At 31.7% G+C, this 15,524-nt stretch overlaps 2 protein-coding genes across 2 annotated transcripts; both read right to left on the reverse strand.

The window, feature by feature from the left end:
• Positions 1-2,065: 2,065 nt before the first annotated feature.
• LOC133668911 (cytochrome P450 89A2-like) lies at positions 2,066-3,797 on the reverse strand. The gene has a single exon (XM_062088916.1). The coding sequence runs from the start codon at positions 3,737-3,739 to the stop codon at positions 2,201-2,203; it is 1,539 nt and encodes a 512-aa protein (XP_061944900.1). The 5' UTR covers positions 3,740-3,797; the 3' UTR covers positions 2,066-2,200.
• Positions 3,798-12,021: 8,224 nt separating this feature from the next.
• Positions 12,022-13,746, reverse strand: LOC133668969 (cytochrome P450 89A2-like). Its single transcript, XM_062088983.1, has one exon. It carries the CDS (start codon positions 13,685-13,687, stop codon positions 12,146-12,148), a length of 1,542 nt encoding a protein of 513 aa, XP_061944967.1. The 5' UTR covers positions 13,688-13,746; the 3' UTR covers positions 12,022-12,145.
• Between the last annotated feature and the right edge of the window lie 1,778 nt (positions 13,747-15,524).

Consider the following 15,524-nt stretch of genomic DNA (forward strand, 5'->3'; position numbering starts at 1 on the left):
ATAGTCAATCAATAAACTCATGATCATGTGTGTTCAAGATGAAGGGAGGTTGGTAATGCAAGTAGGAGAAAATGCAATGCTAGCAACACGATGAAAGGCCCAAACTTAAGCCAACAAGAAGGGAAAAGGTAAAATACCTCCCCAAGTTGACATCAAGAAGGAATCCACATGTTCTTTTATAAAAGAAAGGATATATGAAGAAAGAATATGTTAAATCTCATAAATGGCTTGAAAAGAAAGGTATTCTAATCTCATTTGTTTGTTCTACAATTCATATTTCAAATACTTTGCAGGGTATGCGAAACCAAAGGAAACACATGGAAAATGACTAAAACATATATTCAGGAAATAAGATGTATTCACATGTGAAAGCTATAAGATTATGATATTTAACTCTAAGTAATAGTTTGGTTTTAGAGTTGGTAACGACCTTTTCTGTTTCAAATTTTTCTAGAAACCTGGTTTTAGTTTCAAAACTTATACCTTTTAGATATTCCATTAAATTTTCATAAAATTTCAATTTCTTTATAAATCTAATTATGTTGAAAATGATATTTTATCTTATGGTCGTTATTGCATTAATTTTCAAAACAATATCACATATAGTTTAATGCATTAATATATGTGTTATTAACGAGGATTCTTCTATATTATAACACCAGAGATCAGAACATATCTCTATAAAGAGAATTAAGAAATTAGTAAATGATGGGATACTTAGTACTCTTGATTATACTAATTTTGAAACTTGTATGGATTATTAAGAGAAAGCAAACCAACAATTCAAAGAAAGGTGTCAATAGAAGTTCAGACATATTAGAAATCATTAATACTAATCTATGTAGTTTTAACATGAACTCACATGATCACAAATGCTTTATCTCTTTCATAACAAAAATGAAGTATTATATGCTTTTAAGAATTTTAAGGCTGAAGTAGAGAAACAATGTAGGAAACAAATTAAGATTGTGAGATCAAATAGAGATAGAGAATATTACGGCTAATACACAGAGGATGAACAATCACATGATTTGTTCATAAGATATCTTCAAAAGAATAGGTTAGTTGCCCAATACATCATGTCTGGTTCACTATACTAGAATGGTGTAGCATAAAAAAGAAATTGAATATTATTAGACATGGTATGAAGTATGCATAGCAATTATAATCCACTTAAATCCTTGTCGATTAAAGCCTAAAGATGGTAGTGTGTATATTAAATTGAGTTCCAACAAAGTCTGGTCCAAAAATTCCATATGAATTATTGAAATGTTTGAAACCGATTTTGCAACATGTATGCATTTAAGGATGTCCATATGAAGTAAGAATTTATAATCTACAAGAAAAAAACTGGAGCCAATGACCATTAATGAGAAAACTTTAATATTTGATCCCATAAATTAACTCTCATATTAATATTTTCTAAATTTATGGCATCAGAGTTACATCAATAAGAGTTTAATAGGATTCTTGTTACATAAATACAAGTTTTTGATCCTTAAACTCACACACTAAAATAAAAACTTTTACCTGCAGAAATATCCTATTAAATTTAAGGATGTCAAATTAAGATTTGAAGTACTAAAATCTTTTTAAAAAAATTTATGAGTGTTTTTCATCAATGAAAAAAAATATATTTTGATTTATTTATTTTTTGTATCAGATTTAAATATAAATTATTTTAGAAATAATTTTAAATATATCAAGTCTAACACTTATCGCATGTGAATTCCACATTATATCAGAACTGTGTAAACAAACCCTTCATTCCAAACTAATATAGAGTGAACTCTATGAAAGAACAATAAGAAATACTACCACCTAATCCAATTCATTGTCATTAAACATTCCCTCCACACCTTAATTTTCTTGTATTATCACAAAGGATTTTGTCTTATTTTTGTAATATTTAAAATCATTATGGCTGTAAAATAAAAATAATAATGTATTCATTTGGTTTATCTCATCAGTTAAATTGATATGTTTTATAAATAAATAAAAAATTACAAACATTATACTTCAAACATGACAACAAATGTTCATATCAAAAACATTCTGAACAACATAAATTTCAACGTTTTGTTTTAGTATTATTTCGTAAGTAATACAGCCGCCTTGTCAAAACAAGCCACATATAGTGACAATACACAAAGATGTTACTGTATACATATAGATAGCCACACACCCTAACTTCTGCTCTTCAACTTGCAACTCTGCGAGATAGGTGGGCGCGCAGTGGATTCTTCATTACAATGGTAAGTTCTTGCTTCTCAGACAAATCAATATCATCTCCATCCACAGCCTTCCACTCAAAATTCAAGATCAAATTAGCCACAAAATATTCCAAATGAAGCATTGCTAAACCATAACCAGGGCAAATTCTCCTTCCAGCTCCAAAAGGCATCATCTTAATCTCTCTACTTCCTGTTATATCAAATGCTTCCCTTTCACTATTCAGAAACCTTTCAGGCTTGAATGCCATGGGATCCTCCCACGCCTTCGAATCCCAACCTATATCAGCAACCATGAAATTTACAGTCCCATTTTTAGGAACCAAGAATCCACCCAGCACCGTATCTTCAGTCACAGCATGTGGCAACACCATACGTGCAGGCGGGTGCCTCCTTAACCCTTCTAAAATTATTGCTTTTAGATAAGGCATCTTTTGTAAATCGTCTTCTTTAACCACTTCCTCTCCTTCTCCAACAACCTCTTTGATTTCCAGGAGCAGCTTCTCCTGAATCTGTGGATACTTCACCAGATTTGCCATGATCCACTGCAAGGCTGTTGTGGTAGTATCCGTGCCGCCATTAAGGAACTCGTTGCATAAACTAACAATTTCGAGGTCATTAAGCTTTCGTTTCTCATCAGGAAGTTGCAGATCCAGCAGCGTATCAACATAAGACAAGACATACTCATCCTTGTTCTCCTCCATATTTAATTTTCTCAACCTCTGTTCCTTCAACTTCTTTCTTTCTCTTATCAATGGAAGGATTACATCTTCTCGGTCCTTGTGAAGCTGCAAGAACTCTGCCCATCGTTTACGAAGCACTATCTTGCTCAAACTTGGCCAGAAATTAAGTATATTGAATCTACTTATATTCACCACCATGCGACGCTGAACTTGTTCGACCTCTTGAATCTGTTTCTCCTCTAATTTGTCACCGAAACACATGAACACTAACAGACAAAACATAGCATACTGAAAATGATCAACTACACGAACAGGGTCCCCAGAATTGGACAACAACTTAAATTGGTTCATCAAGATATTCAACACCCATTTACGAGCATGACCAAACGTCTTAACCCGCGAAGGATGGAGGATTTCTGATGTGAGGTTTCGACGGAGGAGACGCCAAGTAGGACCGTAGAATGAAGAGTTGATGTTACGCTGATTGCTAAGCACTCTGCTTGTAGCAGGAGCAGGTGGGCGGTTAGCAAAAACTGCCCCTTTCTGGATCAAAGCAATGTAAGCAAGGGAGCGATCAGCTATAAAGATGGCGGGGCGAGAGCCCATGTGGAGGGTGACCATCGGGCCTAGCTTTTGGTTGAGGGAGCGGATGGCACGCTCCAGCTCGGAGGTGGATTTACGGATCCATAAGATGTTGCCAATAACAGGGAAGGTGAAGGGGGCTGGAGGGAGGTTGTGAGTCTGGGAAAGAAAAACACGGTTAAAGAGGGCTTTAAGGAAGGCACAGAGTGAGAGAGAGATGAGAACGAGGAGCCATATCTCCATGTTTTTAGCAAATTAAAGAAAAACAGGATAAGGAATCTTTATCTTTCTTGGGAGCGGTAGATAATCTTATTTATAGAACGAGGAAGTCACCTTTTCTTATGGAAATTAATTAATTAACTTTTATATGTCAGAAATACATAATTCATATTTTGACTATTATTTATATAAAATTCAAACTCTCTACAGTCAGAGAAAGTTCAAAGAAATAATGTTGTTTATATCCTGTTTCGATTTGTAGCCGCCTCACTGTATTGTATACTGTATAACTTCTGTAAACTAATAACCTCAATTAAATAAATTATAAATCCAAGAAGAAGAAGACGACGACTTAGATATAACTAGCTAGTTTGATTCACGTTTTGCATTAGATAAAATCTTTATTTAACGCTATAAAAGAATTTATAATGCATCAGCACAAACAAGATTTGTTATCGTAAATTAAAAATTTAATGCATTCATTTAATAAAATAAATCTAGTACTAATAATTTTTTAAATAAATTATAAACGTAAATTAAAAACCAGTTGAGAAGATAAGAGATAGATGCTAATTATGATTTCTAACCTCGTTTTATGAAAAGTCTTCTCAAATCTTTTTATTTTATTATATGACTGCTAAATTTATTTATTTTTTTGCAAGAAGAGTAGTAATTTAAATTTTGTTGAAACAAAATGATTGTTAGTATAATTCCTCCTTTCCTTCTTGCTTTTTTATATAAAGAAAAATAAATTTTTTTATCATTTGTTCTCAATTTAGTAAAAATCAAAAGCAATAAGAACAAAAAAAAAATTAATATGAAATAATGACAAGAAGAGTAGCTCTTTAGTTAAAATCCCTCTTTCTCTCTCATCAACTTGGTTTTTTCTTTATCTAAAATATTTTTTTTTTGAAAACATCTCATCATAATCATAAAATACTTTATAATTAAAAAAAAAACATTCTAATGATGTTGACATTAATGCATCAAAAAATATTAGAATAAACATCCCATACAAGTTGCTGTGTAGAACTTTCTGGTTGTGTCACCAAAACTAGCTAGGCTTGGATAATCAACTTGGAGAACACAAAACTAGACCTCTTTTGGCACAAATTTTAAATTAAATTAGGTAATAGTTGATTTAATGTTGCTACTTAATCGACGTGAACATAACCCGATCAAAACTCGATTTGTTTATAAAAAAATTCAAGATGATATCATTTCAACCTGTTTTTGAATATATTAAGAGGGCTAGGTTTTGAATTAATCCAAGCTAGTTTAAATTAACGTGTCATGTTCATGACCTAGGTCATGGACTCGATTAAGTTTAATAATATTTTTTTAAATTTGTTATTTATTTAATCATAAAATAATAAAAATATACATAAAACTTAAGGAAAAAAATGCAATATGAAAGGATGTATAAAAAAACGTTGGTTAATGTTAAAAAGAATGCTACAATCTTATAAAAAAAAGTAAAAATTGAATGGTATTTGATAAAATAATATCCAAAATAAATATTGAATTTATTTATTTTAATGTATTATAACTAAAATTGAAGGGGTGAAGACAAAGGAGAAAAAAAAGGTAAAGATTATTTATTTTAATGTATTATAACTAAAATTGAAGGGGTAAAGACAAAGGAGGAAAAAAAATGTAAAGATTAAGGGTCTAGATGGAACAATGCGCATGCTAGTTAAAAATGAAGGAAGGTGCATTGACCTACAAGGCCAAGCTAACCCATGCTTAAAGTTTTTTCCTTTTATTTTATTAGAATTGGTGTTTGACATGTCATCTTCTTATTCATTAAAAGCAACAACAAAAAAGAGCAAGATGATATGTCATTTGCAATTATTGAAAAATAATTTCGCACACTTGCTTAGATTTTGACAATAAGAAATATGACAAAAAAAATTTTCACCCTAAAAAACCATTTTTAAACTTGTTTACACATAAAAAAAACTATTCAACACCATAACTACCTCAAAAAACCTATTTATCAACTTGAAAAACCTTTAAATCAATCTCAGAACACAAAATCAAATTGAAAAAATAATAACTTACCAGCCTTAATATACTTTTTTAGGCGATATGTGATGCAATCATATTATTCGATAGTTTCACCCACATTTAACTAATGTTTTGCCGATGTTATACATATAAAATGCCTTGAAATGCTTTGTTTTATGTTTTGAAGGCACTTTTGAATGAAAGATGCAAAAATAAGTAAATTGGAGGTAACTAGCAGATTTGACGTTCAGTCAATGTTTTGTACAGAGTGTGAGTTCTAGAGGTTGAAATGAAGTGATTCCAGTGGAACTAAAAAGCTAACATCCATACCTTTCTAGACATCTAAGGCAAGAAAATAAAATAAAGAAGAGCATTGGAAATCGCAGCTTTCAAAGTCAAATCTCGTAATCTGCCAATGTTGACCTTCGGCCATTCCTACTTGAATATCTGGAGCTACAAAAGTCCAATTGATGCAAACCCAATTTTGTTGGATTCCTGACTACAAGTCCTAGAAACACTCAAACTTTCAGCCAAAAATGATGTCATGTGAGGGAGATATGATTTTCCAAAATGACAGCTGAATTCTGCCAGCAAACAGGTTTCGTGAAGGAACATGTCCAAATTACGTTCCGAAGCATCTAAACCGGCATCCAAGTTTTTATTTCAGCAATTTAGCTCCTCTAAGTCAAAGCTTGAAGATTTAATGCAAGGCTATTTCTCCTTTTTATGAAAATAGTTATTGAAGTACTTAAATGTAAATTGTCAACTTAAGGGAGGATTATTTTGTAAAATAGAGACTAGGGTTTCTTAGCATATAAAAAGAAAGAGAAAAGGGAAAGAGAGCAAAAGGGGGGGCAACAGCCAAAAGTGAAGAAACACAAACTCTCTTATCTACAAACCAGAAATAATGCTTTTTTTTTTTATCTTTAAGAGTAGTTGTTCCATAGGTATGCAAGGCTAAGCTTGTTTTCTTGGTTGCAAGGACGCAACAAACCTTCAGATTTCAAGAACCATGAGATTTATTCTTCCTTTTATTTTCAGTTTATATTATGAATGAGTATGATTGTTTTTCTATGCATATTTTCTATGATTGTTGTTTATAATTGCTAGAGCGGACTCTAAGGTATTATTGTGAACAATTTATTGCTAAGTTTGATATCAAAACCGGAGTTGTGATATATGAACTTATGAAGCAACGACGCTTGATAATTGTGGCGGAACTACGTTATTAAACTTAAGGAGAACACTCAAATAAAAGAAACACAAGCTGCAGACAGCTTGGTTGTCGAGAGATCAATCAATTTATCTAGTTCTTAGAGCTGCCATTGAACTAAATCATTAATGCGGACATTATGATTGCTTGTTGGTTAGGGTTAGTTATATAGCTGATCCGTTAATTAACCAATGTTAAGAAAAGATAAAAATTCAGAATATAAATTGAAGTTTCGTTTCAAGGATCGATTCTAATTTCCGTTGGTGGATGTGTGCTTGCGACCAAGGTTTGTTTTCTTGATAAATTTCGGTTTCAATTGATTTTGTTTGCTAGTTTAATTTCTTCCATAGTTTAAATCATCACAAATAAAAATCCCCAATTGCATAACATATAGCATAAAAATTTGAACTAAACCTTCTTTGTGGGATCGACCTCTTGCTTGCTCTATACTATCTTGTGTGTGGTGTTTTAAGCTAGGGTAATTAATTTGTACGACCGCGACATCGTTACAATATGAAAACTCAAAAACATCTACATGGCACTTATCTCATCAAAAGAAACATATTGACACTAGATTTGGTATTTTTGTTCCTAAAATCCACCCCACTGACTACTTTTTCTCTCCTTCATCATTTTCAACAATTCTCTCTCTCCTCCCTTAAACTTAGAAATTAAAATATGAACAAAATAAAATTTTGGATTAAAACATAAAAGCTTCAAACCTAAATGACAAAAAATAAATAATGGAAAACTTTAGGGACTAAAATTTAAATAAACTCATGCCTTATATATAGTGATAAAAAAAAAAAGAGGAAGCTTTTTTCCTCCAACTTCAAATTTACGTTCTTAAGTCTCAATTTTATTAAATGATAAAATTCATTCGAATAGTGTTTCTCTTTCTGGTCCCTAGAGTTTTTTTATGCATTTATCCCTTAATTTATTTTTCTTCGTCCCTTAGCATTTCTTTGATTTGTGATTGGACTTGGTGATTTGTTTTTCAAGCCTATTTATAGGGATCTCGGGGTATCACAGAAATGTTTCATCACTCGATTGATGCTAGGTTCAACAAAATAAAATTTAATTTCATTAATTTAAATAATTAGAGCTTAGGGGACCAAATTTGAGGCTTGGACAAATATCTAGTCTCTTTTATGCTAATATCATGGACTAATTTGTATAGTTATAGGAGATTTCTTTTTTTTTTCATTCACTCAACTTTTCTCTTTTTAATTTTATCCATTCACATTGACTTTATTTAGGATTTGACTCTTTAGTTTGTTTTGGTTGTCTAAAATTGAAACTAAAACAAATATAATGGACTAAGATGGACATTTAGGCCAACTAGGCCAGTTTGTGGATCGTATGTGCCAACATGTAGAGAAGGCATGTCGTATTCAAAGATGTTTATGGCCTCCTCTAGTGGCGAAAAAACAACCATCCACAGTGGCATCTCAAGGATCACATCAAGTTTTGCTCATTATTCTGCTCGTGTTCACTGGAATAAATTATTTACTTATTTTTTATATTGTTTAAAGAATGATACTTTGCCTCTAGTCTATGATTCTTCCCACTTGTTGTTGTGAGAGACTTTGCACCCTCTAATACTATTTGGAGAACGTCGATTTTGCCTCTCAACTTGGGATATTATTGTATTTTTTCTTATCATTTTAACCTTATTTAAGATTTCTTAAGAAATCATAACTTGCCTCTAGTTTATGACTTTGCTCCCTATATGCTCATCTGAAAAACTTGACATCATTAACTATCACTTGGAGAATGACATTTTGCTTCCTTCAGTTTACTATTATGAAAAACTTTAATTTGTCACCATCATAGACTACCAAAACTAATCTAATTGTTTATCCTCTAGGAGGCTCACATTCATTAACATAATTCAGATTTTTTTAAATTGAAATATTACTAGCTAATCTAATCGTCTTTATCTTCTTATTCGCTATCATGCAAGGTTGTCAAAAATGCATTTTTGACCCGACACGAAAAATGCAAAATAAACTTGGATCGTAAAAATGGATTGTAAAATTGTAAGGAAATTTTTTTTCAGAATATTTGCACTAATACCTGCAGCTCAAACCAACTTCCCACCTTGACCAAGGTTCATCTCAATGTTATGTATTGTTGTTCCAATACACATAACACCAACAGACATGCAACTTCTAATTTGTGAATTGATATCAAAGTGAAGCAGTTGTTTCATCATGTTACCACGCATTGAATTAGTATTGCCAGCTACGTCTATGGTAAGCAACAAATAAGAGCAATCTCATCTCTGCTAACAATAATACACCATAAGAAAGAAACTGATCAACCTATCATGAACAACTTAATGAATGTCTCCTCTTTATGTAGAGAAGAACACAAAAAGCAATGACAAAATCCCAACTTTCCTCTTCCCTTTATCCCTCTATATGTTCTTAAGAAATTAATGCTGGAACAGAGATGAAATTTAAAAACAAGCTATTAGAAACCACTGACATGCCACTTATGAAAACAAAGCCATGCTTTTAGTTGATAACATGGAACATAGATGAAAGGGTTTTGAAAGCTAACAATCCATTCAAAATTGATGCAGGAACAGACTGTCCGCTGCTCCCAAAAACCTAGACTAATGGTAGAGGGAAATTTATTCCTAAATCCACATGTTCATAGCATCTCAATTTGTAAACCCAAGGGTCCTTTATGTATGGGTCCCTAATACATTTACATGGATCACCCGGATTTCTACTCCAAAAAAGAGAGGATGCCCTTACATCATTCACCCCTGTAAAGGAATTGAGCCTGAGTCCTCTTGGCTAGCTCTGATACTAACTAATGTAGGAACAAAATATATATTGCTCTCATGAGCCTAGGCTATTGGTAGCGAGTGAATTTATTCCTATATCCACTAAATCATGGCATCTCGGTTCATAAAACCAATATACCTTTATTCGTTGCTCCACCATAAGAAGGAGAGGAAGCCCCTACATAAAAAAACCTTATACGGGACCTCTTATGAACTTTCCAGATAATAATAATCATGTGAAGAAGTCAGAAGTCAGAAAACATCAAGGATCAATGTATATACTAGAAAGTCACTAGGAGTAAGATTTTTTTTTCTTGTTTTATACTTGGATGATATTCTACTTGAGACTAATGAAAAGAATTTGTCACATAAGGTGAGACAATTTCTCTCTAAAAATTTTGACATAAAAGATATAAGTGAGGCATTTTATGTCATTGGCATTAAGATCTATAAAAACAAATTTAAAGGTGTTTTAGCTATATCTCAAGAAACTTATATCAATAAACTTTTAGAGAAATTTCGGATGAATGATTATTCATTAAGTGTACCTCCCGTTGTGAAGGATGATAGGTTCAATTTAAACCAATGCCCGAAAATTATCTTAAAAGGAAACAAATGTAGAGCATTGCATATGCTTCTGTTGTAGGAAGCCTAATATATGCTCAAGTCTGTACAAGCCCTGACATTGTTTTTGTTAATGGAATGTTTGGATGATATCAGAGTAATATAGGTATAGACTACTAGAGAGTTGTAAACAAGGTAATGAGGTATCTTCAAGGGATTAAAAACTACATGCATATGTTTAGATGAACAGATAATGTAGAAGCAACTAACTACTCAGATTTAGACTTTATTGGCTATGTTGATTATGCAAATCAACATCAGAATATATTTTTATAATGGTTAGTAGAGTTATATCTTGAAAAAATGCTAAGCAAATTTTTACTATTACTTCCATTATGGATGATGAGTTTGTTTCTTGTTCTAAGGCTACTGCATATGATGTATGGTTAAAGAGTTTCATATATGGGTTTAGAATCATGGATTCTATTTCTAGGCTATTAAGAGTATTGTGACAATTTAGTTGTTGTTTTTATGGCTAAGAACAACAAAAGTGGTAGTCAAAGTATGCATATCGATATAAGTATTTAGCCATAAGAGAACGTGTTAAGGAAAAGAAAGTGGTCATTGAGCACATTAGTATTGAATTGATGATCACAAATCTTTTGACTAAGGCCATGCCACCATTTAAATTCAATGATCATGTAGTGAAAATGGGACATGGTTCCATTATGTAATTTTAGTTGTACGAACTATATTATTTTAAAAAAACAATTCTATTTATTGTAATGTTTTCTCATATTTATTTACATATTATTTTATTTGAGAAAACCCATTTGTATAGGACCAATAATAAATATAAGGTTTATTGGTTAAATAAGGTTGTCACATATAAAATAATACATGGAATGTAATACTTGTTATTAGAGAACTTATCTCTATAATTCATGCATTTTGTTCTCTAAGAAAGATAAAAGAATGGGTTAAGTTAAGGCATTGGGTTAAACTATGGACCACGTGAGAGAATGTTAAAGTTATATTTTTTTTTCCTATTAATATGGGATTCAGTTTTTCAAAAACTTTCATATTTTATCATTAAATTAACTCTCATATTAATATTTTCTAAATTTATGGCATCATAGTTACATCAATAAGAGTTTAATGAGACTCTTGTTATATAAATACAAGTTTTTGGTCCCTGAACTCACACACTAAAATATAAACTTTTATCTACAGAAATATCCTATTAAATTTAAGGATGTCAGAGATTAAAAGTACCGAAACCTTAAAAAAAATGTGAGTGTTTTTCATTGATGAAAAAAGATATATTTTGATCTATTTATTTTTTATATCAAATCTAAATATAAATTGTTTTAGAAATATTTTTAAATATATCAAGTCCAACACTTGATCCCATATGTAAACAAACCCTTCATTAATCCAAACTAATATGGAGTGAAATGCATGAAAGAACACTAAGAAATACTACCATCCTAATCCAATTCATTGTCATTAAACACTCCCTCCACACCTTTCCTTGTATTATCACAAAGGATTTTATTTTATTTTTGTAATATTTAAAATCATTATGCCCGTAAAATAAAAATAATAATGTATTCGTTTAGTTTATCTCATCAGTTAAATTGATATGTTTTATAAATACAAAAAAAAATTACAAACATTACAACAACTATTAACATGTTAATTTCAAAAACATTCTGAAACAACATAAATTTCAACTTTTTTTTTTATTATTTCGTAAGTAATACAGCCGCCTTGTCAAAACAAGCCACATATAGTGACAATACACACACAAAGATAGCCCACACACCCTAACTTCTGCTCTTCAACTTGCAACTCTGCGAGATAAGTGGGCGCGCAGTGGATTCTTCATTACAATGGTAAGTTCTTGCTTCTCAGACAAATCAATATCATCTCCATCCACAGCCTTCCACTCAAAATTCAAGATCAAATTAGCCACAAAATATTCCAAATGAAGCATTGCTAAACCATAACCAGGGCAAATTCTCCTTCCAGCTCCAAAAGGCATCATCTTAATCTCTCTACTTCCTGTTATATCAAATGCTTCCCTTTCACTATTCAGAAACCTTTCAGGCTTGAATGCCATGGGATCCTCCCACGCCTTCGAATCCCAACCTATATCAGCAACCATGAAATTTACAGTCCCATTTTTAGGAACCAAGAATCCACCCAGCACCGTATCTTCAGTCACAGCATGTGGCAACACCATACGTGCAGGCGGGTGCCTCCTTAACCCTTCTAAAATTATTGCTTTTAGATAAGGCATCTTTTGTAAATCGTCTTCTTTAACCACTTCCTCTCCTTCTCCAACAACCTCTTTGATTTCCAGTAGCAGCTTCTCCTGAATTTGTGGATACTTAACCAGATTTGCCAAGATCCACTGCAAGGCTGTTGTGGTAGTATCCGTGCCGGCATTAAGGAACTCGTTGCATAAACTAACAATTTCGAGGTCATTAAGCTTTCGTTTCTCATCAGGAAGTTGCAGATCCAGCAGCGTATCAACATAAGACAAGACATACTCATCCTTATTCTCCTCCATATTTAATTTTCTCAACCTCTGTTCCTTCAACTTCTTTCTTGCTCTTATTAATGGAAGGATTACATCTTCTTGGTCCTTGCGAAGCTGCAAGAACTCTGCCCATTGCTTACGAAGCACTATCTTGCTCAAATTTGGCCAGAAATTAAGTATATTGAATCTACTTAGCTTCACCACCATGCGACGCTGAACTTGTTCGATCTCTTGAATCTGTTTCTCCTCTAATTTGTCCCCGAAACACATGAACACTAACAGACAAAACATAGCATACTGTAAATGATCAACTACACGAACAGGGTCCCCAGACTTGGACAACAACTTAAATTGGTTCATCAAGATATTCAACACCCATTTACGATCATGACCAAACGTCTTAACCCGCGAAGGATGGAGGATTTCTGATGTGAGGGTTCGACGGAGGAGGCGCCAAGTAGGACCGTAGAATGAAGAGCTGATGTTATGCTGATTGCTGCCAAGCACTCTGCTTGTAGCAGGAGCAGGTGGGCGGTTAGCAAAAACTGCCCCTTTCTGGACCAAAGCCATGTAAGCAAGGGAGCGATCAGCTATAAAGATGGCGGGGCGAGAGCCCATGTGGAGGGTGACCATCGGGCCTAGCTTTTGGTTGAGGGAGCGGATGGCACGCTCCAGCTCGGAGGTGGATTTACGGATCCATAAGATGTTGCCAATAACAGGGAAGGTGAAGGGGGCTGGAGGGAGGTTGTGAGTTTGGGAAAGAAAAACACGGTTAAAGAGGGCTTTAAGGAAGGCACAGAGTGAGAGAGAGATGAGAACGAGGAGCCATATCTCCATTTTTTTAGCAAATTAAAGAAAACTGGACAAGGAATCTTTATCTTTCTTGGGTGCGGTAGATAATCTTATTTATGGAACGAGGAAGTCACCTTTTCTTATGGAAATTAATTATTTATTTATTTTTATATGTCAGAAATACATAATTCATATTTTGACTATTATTAGGTTAGTTGGTCACGTAGTTACTCTTTCTGTATTTACGATTTAAAAATACTTTTAAAAATATTTAATTTTTTTTATTTTTTACTTTAAATTAATGTTTTTTTAGTATTTTTAAATTATTTTAATATAATAATGTTAAAAATAATTTTTAAAAAATAAAAAATATATTATTTTGATACATTTCTAAATAAAAAATAGTTTAAAAAATAACCACAACCACACTTCTCAATTTACTCTTATTAATAGTTTAGGAAATTATTTTGACCCACAATGATTGAATTATTGCTTTACATTTACAAAGCTTGACAAATTGCAAGCCCTCCTCCTTAAAATTCAAACTCTATAGAGATAAAAAAAATTTAAAAAGATAATTATTATATTATACATAAAGCTAAAGAGTGTGAGAAAATTACTCTTTACCTACACCATTGTATTGTGTATTACAATAATAATCCAAGGTGTATTCTTTTTTTCACTTTTTTTCTCATTCATAGTATGTTACTTTCCTTTTTTTTGTTTTTCCTACAGTACTTTCCTCTTTTTAAAAAAAAATTATCTGTCAATTTTATTTTTTTTAATATTAAATTGGTTAAAAATTTTGCTTTGTAATTTTTTTTCTTTAAAATACTGTAGATTGCCATGGTGTTTTCCCACATGGTTTTTCTATTTTATTTTTTAAAATTATATTTGTCGATTTTATTTTTTTAATATTGAGCTGATTGAGAATTTAGTTTTATAATTCTTTTCTCAAAAACATTATTGATTGCTACAGTGTTTCTCCACATGGTTTTTTATTATTATTTTTTATGATTTTATCCAAAATTATCTTTTTTATTTTATTTTTTAATATTAAGCTGGTTAATAATTACAGTTACAATATGTGAGAAAAGCACTATAGCTTTTCTCGCAAATTACTGTGGATTGCTACAGTGTTTTTTTTTGTTTTTTATGTTTTTTTCTAAAATTTTCTTTGTCAATTTTATTTTTAAAATATTAAGCTGGTTAAGAATTACAATTATAAGTAGGGTTAAATCATGTGGGGAAAACACTGTAACTTTCCTCACAAAACAATATGAATTGATACAGTTTTTTCTCACATGGTTTTTTTCCAGTTTCTTTTGTGTTTTTTTTTTGTAATATCTTTTTTCAAAATTATCTTTGTCGATTTTTTTTGATATTGAGCTTGTTAGAATTTTACTATGTAATAAAGTTTAATCATGTGGAGAAAAGCACTGTAGTTTTCCTCATAAAAAAAATGTCACAATCTTATAAAAAAAAGTAAAAATTGAATGGTATTTGATAAAATAATATCCAAAATAAATATTTAATTTATTTATTTTAATGTATTATAACTAAAATTGAAGAGGTGAAGACAAAGGAGAAAAAAAAAAGTAAGAATTTTGGGCCTAGATGGACCAATGCATATGCTAGTTAAAAATGAAGGAAAGTGCATTGGCCTACAAGGCCAAGCCAAGCCCATACTTCATTTTTTTTCTTTTTATTTTATTAGAATTGGCATATGACATGTCATCTTCTTATTCATTAAAAGCAACAAAAAAAAAAAAGGTAAGATGATATGTTATTTGTTATTATTGAAAAACAATTTCGCACGCTTGCCTAGATTTTGACAATAAGAAAGGTGACTAAAAAATTAAGGTGGGGTTTTTTACCATAA

Source organism: Populus nigra, chromosome 12 (assembly GCF_951802175.1).
Source record: "Populus nigra chromosome 12, ddPopNigr1.1, whole genome shotgun sequence".
Taxonomy (NCBI): domain Eukaryota; kingdom Viridiplantae; phylum Streptophyta; class Magnoliopsida; order Malpighiales; family Salicaceae; genus Populus; species Populus nigra.